The 8,792-nt window shown below is 38.2% G+C and overlaps 1 protein-coding gene across 1 annotated transcript; it reads left to right on the forward strand.

Annotated features, from left to right (window-relative positions):
- The first annotated feature begins 1,963 nt into the window (after positions 1–1,963).
- Positions 1,964–8,270, forward strand: LOC104612131 (putative LRR receptor-like serine/threonine-protein kinase At1g67720). Its single transcript, XM_010279452.3, has 10 exons — positions 1,964–2,213; positions 2,296–2,842; positions 3,690–4,153; positions 4,598–4,733; positions 4,825–4,896; positions 4,980–5,048; positions 5,338–5,409; positions 7,619–7,690; positions 7,773–7,831; positions 7,914–8,270. Exons 1-9 carry the CDS (start codon positions 2,135–2,137, stop codon positions 7,816–7,818), a joined length of 1,557 nt encoding a protein of 518 aa, XP_010277754.1. The 5' UTR covers positions 1,964–2,134; the 3' UTR covers positions 7,819–7,831; positions 7,914–8,270.
- The last annotated feature ends 522 nt before the right edge of the window (positions 8,271–8,792 follow it).

Consider the following 8,792-nt stretch of genomic DNA (forward strand, 5'->3'; position numbering starts at 1 on the left):
TAGCTTATGCTTTTTGTTATAATTTATAGGGAGATATTCTTGATATGCAACTGAGTAGTTGTTATATCTTAATGAGTGAAAAACTAGAAATGATAAGTTTAGAAATGAAATTATCATAGGAATTTAGGAATAATTCATTAGGCAACAAAATGAGAGAGTAGAAAACCACCAATTATGCCGATTAGAACCTTCAAATAGGCCAAAAAAGACTGTAGAATTAGTAATAAATGATTTAAATACTAACAATTTAGCAGTCAATATGAACTTAAATAAAACAAATTGGTCAAACAGGATTTATTTATTGACCCCACATAATTGGAATAAGGTATGGATGATAATTGTTCAAGTCACGGTTGAGTTGGCCAAAGATGCCACATGGCAATCTTCATGGCCACTCTCTCTCTAGCCATGTCGACACTACATATGACAAAAAAGCATGACTAAGAAGGAGTGTCTTGCACGGACAAGAAAATGGACTTTGCCGGAAAAGAGGAAACCTCTTAAAGACCTCGATAAACGACCTCATCTCAACAACCCCAGAAGCCTTATCCATCTGGAACACAAACACCCAACTACAAATAGGTATTCCCCACTCAAGGTAAGGGACCTTTGGGATGACACTCTTTGAATACCTCTTTGCATTATCTTTTTGGCTTAGACTAGCGCTACTTCAACATACTTGGCTTGGCCACCTCCTTCTCTACCCAACTGATTTGAGTGTCAGAGTACCTATCTGGGGATTAACTCCTCGGGCTTCCGTCCTTTCCCCTGGTTGCAGATCTCGGCGCACAACTTCGTCATCCACCTTAGCCTCCGTCTAGTTGGCAGGATTATCTTATTGTGTCATCGGTTTGGAACACCTCAGATCGAACAATATCAATAATGATGATGTATGTATAGTTGACACATGATGTTGCCAACGTTTTATGGGCAGCAACTCGGAACTTAGAGTTTCAATAGTGGTGGGTCACAGTGGCACTCTCAGCGAAAGTGAGTTTTAACTAATAAATTGGGATCAACTCCTCACAAAATGCACCTCACACTAACCTTACAACCACATTCCATATTGAAAACATTGAATAATAAATATAAATATGAAAGATATTCCCAATGTGCAGCCAAAGCATATTGTGAGGTCGGTGTAAGAAGCAGATCCGAACTCCTAAGTCCTAACTAATGAGGTCCCAGCAAGCTTTAACACACCAATTTGTGTTTACTATTCAAGTCTGAGACTCGGGGGGAATTCACATTTGCGCCTCATAGAACTCGTTTTGGCTGTTTTTAAAAAATTAACAGCCTGAACTGTTTTAGAAACCTATTATGATTGAGCCCGCAGGCCAGGTTAGGGAGTTCACATCTCCGCCCCACAACGCCCCACAGCACATCCCGCCGTATATTGGTAGATGGGCGGAGATGTGAAGAGACCAGGTTGCCAAACAGCCGAAGTGATCTCGTCCCACTGGCACCCCACAGCACATATCAACCGTGTATTGAAAACATCTCCCAATCATAATTTCCGGAGATGTTTCGATGCACGCTGAGATGTGCACGTGGGGCGCAGATGTGAGGGGTGAGTGGGGATTGGGGCAACAATCGAGTAGGTTACCTTATCCACTCTCCTCGTGTCCGTTGCGGGTTTACAGTTATATACAAAGTGATCTAGAATAGGAAGGTGGATGCAGAGGCCAAAACCAACGGATTCATTTTACCTACAAACCAACTATAAGCGATTTCCAATGTATCGGACGGTATTTGATCGTTGACCTCCAATATAGTCAGTCGGAGTGTGGGACCCTAATCCAAACCTTGTTTCCATTATCTATTGTACTGATGATGACCGTTAATATTTTTTAAAAAAGTGTACCTAATCCCTTAGTTAACTACCGCCGCTTCTGACCTGACCTGGTTTTTTCTTTTCCCGCGTTCCTCTACCCAGTCATCTCATCTCCGCCTGTAAGAAAGAAACAGAAGGAACCGAGCTTTATTCCTCAACTCATCAACGACTTCTTCAAACCCTAACCACCCCTCTTTTTCTTTCTCTTTCTCTTTCTCTTTCTCTTTCTCTTTCTCTTTCTGTAGAAGTGTAAATCTTTCTTTTCGTCTCTCAATCTCATGTTCTTTCACCTTCTCGACCATGTCGCCTCTCTATCTCTTCTTATTCTGCGCTCTATTCGTTGCAGTATATTCTCAATCCTCACCTTCTAGGCCTACAGGTAGTAGTTCGATCTCCACTCCGTCTCCCTGAATTTAAACTTCATTATCTCAATTCATTCTCTGTTCCCTTATTCATTTCAGGTTTATTCATCGACTGCGGCGCCACCGCACGCTACGATAATATATGGGTCCTTGACAACGGGTATGTCTTCTCGGGAGTTCCCAGATCAGTAATTATACCTGAAAACCCCTACTTTGTCCGGACGCTCTCCACCGTCCGGTCTTTCCCTCTCGAAGGCCATATTCGCCGGAAATTCTGCTACGTTCTGCCGGTCACCCGCAATGTCAAATACCTCGTACGGACCACATACTTCTATGGGGGAGTCAATGGCAGAGATTCGCCTCCGGTTTTTGATCAGATAGTCGACGGGACGTTCTGGAGCGTCGTGAACACGACGGAGGATTACGCCATGGGGAGATGGTCTTACTATGAAGGGGTCTTTGTTCCTGCTGTGAAGACGATGAGCATCTGCGTTGCTGGAAATACGTATACGGATTCAGATCCGTTCATTTCTGCTTTGGAAGTTGTTCGTTTGGACAATTCACTTTACAACTCCACAGATTTCAAGAAATATGGTTTGAGTTTGGTTGCAAGGAACAGTTTTGGATATGGAGGACCCCTCATCAAGTAAGTTGTGCAAAGTTACATATAACATTTATTTTTCTGTTCACGGAGCTGCTTGTGTTTTATCCTTTCTTCTTTCTCTTTATCTTCATTTTCTGATTGATTAGGGATCATGCTATGTCCTTGTATCGCCCTCTGAACTTTCTTCTTCTTTCTTTGAACTGATTTTACCTTGTTATTGGAAAAAAAATAAAATTTGAAACGCCACCGCTTACAGTGACAGGTTAGAACCCGAAACTGAGGAAAATTAAAATTAAAGAACTGATGTTGAGATATATGCAGTCTGTTATAGTAAATACAGAACTAGAAATGTGAAGTCCATAAATGTTGAATTCTATGCAAGGTTTCTGGTCTAATTATCCTCTACTGAAAGAGTGAAACAGAAGGAAGACCAAAAAGGAAAGAAGAAAGAGAAGAAAAGCAACGCTCAGATAACCGATCAACCAACCAAACAAAGAAATTTTAAGACCATATCTCTCTTGCAGGCATTTCTTTTCATATGTAATATCCAGGAAGAATAGTAATCTAGAAAGAAATTGGTATTCCAGATAACTAACTACAAACACAATGTATTTGCTTTCTCCAGGAAAAAAGAAGAAAAGGAAAAAGAAGTAAAACCTACAAATACAACATGGTCCGGATAACTAGTTGAGGAAAAATTAGAAAGAAATCCTGTGGTTTACTAATACTTGGTTTGAGAACCAGGGTAATGATTATATTGCAAGTTGTAACTAATTTGGATTTTGTCCTGCCAGGGATCTTGGTGCAAGTAATTGTGCGCCTTTCCCTTTTAACCATTTATCACCGAAAACATGTAAATATTTTTTGTTTTTTGAATTTGAAACTCCAGATTCCCTGATGACAAATTTGATCGATACTGGGAGCCATTTGGAGAGATCAGTCCTACAATACAAAGCTTTAGAAATCTCTCAGATTCTGGTATTTGGAATCTTCCACCCTCAAAGGTATTTAGCACTGAGTTAACGTCTGACCAAGGAATGCCCAGGGAGTTGCGATGGCCTCAAAGATCTCTTCCGAACTCCACCTACTACATTGCTCTGTACTTCGCGGATGATCATGATGCTTCACTAGGGAATATAACAGTATTAAACATTGCTATAAATGGAATACAATATTACAGCAATCTGTCTGTGACTTCAGCTGGTGTTGCTGTTTTTGCCACACAATGGCCTCTCTCTGGTCTTACAACAATAACTTTGGCTCCTCCTCCTGGGTCGGCTATGGGTGCTTTGATCAACGCTGGGGAGGTTTTTAATGTGTTGCCCCTTGGAGGAAGAACTCTCACACGAGATGGTTTGACTCATGACTGACTCTACTTTTTTATTAATCAAACATGGTGTCTTTTCTCATAGGGATTACCTTCTGTACGAGGATTGTTGCTTTGTTAGGCCACTTCTTAGATGGAATATAGCTTGAAATTGCACCAATTTTTACATACCTAACCATTTTACTAGAGCCATACCATGACTGGCTAAGCAAGATACAGACAAAGTGAGGTGAATGGTTAGGAAAAAGAGGCACACTGTGATGCAATCTGACACCTTGATTCTATACTGTGTTGCATTGAGCTGTTAGATTGGCCAAGTATTAGGCTATGCTCAATCCAAGAAGTGGCATGTCAACTAGACAATCCGTAGAATTTGGAACATATGTCATGTATGTGTGCATGGCTCCCCTGAGCAGGAGAATGAACTCCTGGAAAAGATGCCTAATATGACATTGCATTGCCTATTGCAGTAGTTGCTTTGAACGTAGTGAATAAAAGTCTAGAAAATCCTCCACTTGATTGGAATGGTGATCCTTGTTTACCTCGCCAATACTCATGGACGGGAGTAGTTTGCTCTTATGAAACCCGGATTCGTGTGGTTGCTTTGTGAGTTGGATTTACTGTTATTCATTGCCATCTATGGTTCATTCAATACTTAAATTATTATAAAGTAACTCACTTTTTTATTTTTTCCCAGAAACCTCACAAGCATGGGAATTAGAGGACCTCTATCACCTGAAATTGCCAATTTGACTGCATTAACTGAGATGTAAATTCTTGAACTTAACTGTTCTGCTTAGAATAATATTTGATGATCAAGACTTTTCTAGTGCCTTTTTGTTTTCTGGACAGCTGGCTTGGGAATAACACTTTCTGGGGAACAATTCCTGATCTAAGCAATTTAAAGATGCTGGAGACATTGTACGTCATGGGCCTATCTTTTATTCCCTTAAATATGATATTTTTAAAACAACTTAAGGTTTGTGATGCAGCATAGTAACTAGATTCGTGGGCTATTAAACCCTAGGACCTAGACCACCAACCATTAGACTGTAAAATGTAGTCATCATACTCTTGTAGGTTTAGTTCTTCACTCTCTCTTCTGTGGGTTGCATGATCTATGTTTGAACCTGTAGAGCAACTTTTGTAAAGTAGTGTATGTGCTATTTGATCTTTACCCTCTCTAATTTATTGTCATCATTCACTGAAGGCATTTGGAGGACAATCATTTTAGCGGGGTGATTCCTCCGTCGCTGGGGAACATTGTCAAGCTGCGTGAACTGTAAGTTGTATTTTCTTAAGATTAAATGAATATATTTGCTTTGCACTAGTGTTTCATTTATGGATGTTTATACTTTTTGTCCTCTTAAATATGTCACTGTGACATTGTAATTGATCTATCACTTTATTTGATTTGTTCCATGATTTGCTTGTTACTGTTATGCATGGTTATAATGGTCTTATGGGAATTCCAGACCTTTAGAGTGCTAGTTCTTTCATTAAGGTCCTTCACAGAACTACTTCACATCAAAAGTTTTTTTACTTGGAGTTGTTGCAAGGCTTAAAGTTACCCTCAAATACATCCAATAGAGTTTCTAATGAATGATGCTATCTTTTGGATCTTCTTATTGGAACCATAAGATCTTAAGGTTACAATTAAAACCCAGTCAAATTCAAGATCTGCTGTTTCTCTGATCATGGACTTGATCTTATAGGATTCAATTGTCCACATTTTTGTCCCATTAGGTTCTTAGAAGTGATTCTCTAACCTTTTAAACCATACAGAAATAATATAATGAAAATTTGCCTTCCTTTCTGTGCTACCTGCTACCTCTTCTTATTAATTGAACAATATCTTCCCAAAGACATAAGTTTATCTTTAATGCAGCCGATTTCAATTCCTGTACCAGGAAATTTGAGAACTCCTAATAGGTTTGATTCTCAATTAGTACAGTTTAAATTTCTCCAGAATCATGTTCCAGAACCTGCAGAAACAATATGGATGTGCTGATAAGTGGAGATGATAATAATCTAACAAACCAGAGGCATACTGGAAACTCTATTATTGGTTTCTTGACTGAAACTGCTTTCTTATCTATCTCTAGCTGATACTGATTTATGGTTGGACATCATTCAAACTAACCCTGCCACCTGTTTGGTACCATGTCTTTCTTTTAATAACCTTGTAACTTGATAATTGATGATATTTTCTGTCTATTTAGCCTGCAAATGGTTCACCAGTTGTGAATTTGGTTCTATTGGACTCTTTTTTTCCATTTTTTTAACTGATTTACTTACTGACATCATGGTGTATTTGCCTTCAGTTATATGACCTTTTCATAGTTGATTTACCTTAAAGATCCTAGTTTTATAATTTATCATTGTGATAGGTTCTTTGTTCTACTGGTGTCAATCACATGATTGGATTGCATTGCCCAGGTTGCATTGTTTTTGAGTTGATTCATTTCACTCTATACATGAGAAGAGACACTAAGTTAAAGACCATGTAATCTCGTGTGTGTGTGTGTGTGTGTTGGGGGGGGGGGGGTTCTTGCTCCAGAAATACATTGGATTCTTGCTCAGACAAAAGGTATGCATGTTAATGAATCAGAAATACTTTCTCCTGGGAACTTACTCTTCATCTTTCTTGAAACTTGAAGCAAATTGAAGTTAATTTCTTGGGTGTTCTTCCGTAAACAAGTTGGTATCCATTACTACCACCACACCCTTATCAAGAACGAATGAGAGGTTATGTTAATCCAACTCGTCAATGATTCAAGTGGTAGTGGTACCTAAAAACAAGTCATTGCTGTCTATACACCACCTCATTTTCAGTCATTACTTGAAAATTGGCTATCATTAGAAATGATGAAACTATGTTTTAATAAGAATAGGAATGCTAAGGCTACAGTAAACTACCCAGTGCACGGTGGGTACCTTGCCTCGTATATTTTAGGGCTTCACATGAAACATTGAGCCCTATACAGTGTACCAGAGCCATGCTCTTCAAGGCAAGGTTACCCACTGTCATAAGAAGCTCACTGTAGCATTAGTCTTAATCGAAATTATAATGCTGCTTTGTATGATCCCTTTATTGCAATGGTCTAGTTATTTGATGATGTCCTAAAATTAGCAGTTTAGCACACTTTTAAGTAGTGTAATCCTTTTTCTAGTAAGTATACATGTATATGCATTTATGTATACAATTATTTTATTTTTTTGCTCCCTCATAAGTCTTATCTCCTTCCTCTATGGTGGAATATCACCACATTTCATCAATCTGACTAAATATTCTTATGTTATCCGTAACCATGCATGACTGGTATCTTCATTTGTGTTGATTTATTTCCATAAAGAATAACCTCAACTAGTCAATCCTCCTGGATTTTATTTCAGGTGTCAACATATCTTTCTATTTATTGAGTAATAGAAATTGACAGATCATTTTGAGACTTGACATGCTTACTGTCATTGTTCCTTTGTGTTTTCAGCTTCCTCCAAAACAACGAACTTGGAGGTGAAGTCCCAAACAGCCTTAAAGTAAAACCTGGACTGAACCTTAAGTGAGTCAGAACATCCTTGAGTTATGATTGCACTTTATTTAACTAAAGATAAACCTATTAATTGATTTGATTTTCTTCCTAGGACTTATGGGAACCAATTTTTAGTGCAAGCGCCTCCAACAAATTAATTTGTGCATGAAGGTAAAATATAATAGTGCTGAAATTAATAGAACCTTGGTATCTTTGGCAAGACTAAATTCATTCCTCTTTCTATGAATTCCAGAGTCAACTCTACTACAAATTTCTGTGGGTGCTTTAGAGATGCATATTTCAAGTATCAGAATTGGAATTTCACCCGGTTTGGCACCTCTGTAAAATACTGATGAAATAAGACATAGTTAGTGCAATTTGGAGCACCAATGTACATGCGGATTGCTGTACGCAGTCAGATTGACTCTTTTTCTGCTCAGCAAGCTTCAAGGCGTCCTCTCACAAATATTTGCCAGTGATGAATGACTTAGAAAGTCCTATGTCCTCTGTAAATGTTTCTCTTGCTTTTCTTTATGCAGTATGGATACATCTTACATGTATTTGAAGCTAGAATTTGACATAATTGGATATATATGATTTTTTTTTTTTTCATTCGCCATGTTTATATATATCATACTTCATTTTTAGTTTTTGTTGCACAGAACGTGGTGTAATCACTTCTTCCCTTTTCACAAATGCCTGGCAGTGCATTAGACACATGGCTAGGAGAGGAAAGGTCAAATGAATCAATGGGTGATTGCTTTTAAATCAACTGCAAGGAAGTTCCGAATTTCACTATCAATTGAGTTGGGTTAAGTCGAGTTATAATTTATAATAAAAAGCTACACTTAGGATGTATAACTTTGTTATTATAAGTGCAAAATATTATAATGAACATGGATAACACATACACAAAAAAAAGTGGTATAGCATATCTAGTTTTCTACTGGCCCTGTTGAAACCTTCTCAAGTTCAAGGTTCAGAATATCACAACATATCAGTGCATATTGCACAATACGTAACGAATATGTTGAATATAAAAGGAATTAGGATTTCATGTCAAAAGGTAGTGATTTCATCAAAAAAAGTTTTTCATATATAATGACAATCCACTTCACTGCCTTCCATGGTT

The sequence above is a fragment of the Nelumbo nucifera genome, chromosome 4 (assembly GCF_055504915.1).
Source record: "Nelumbo nucifera cultivar China Antique chromosome 4, China Antique-T2T, whole genome shotgun sequence".
NCBI lineage: Eukaryota > Viridiplantae > Streptophyta > Magnoliopsida > Proteales > Nelumbonaceae > Nelumbo > Nelumbo nucifera.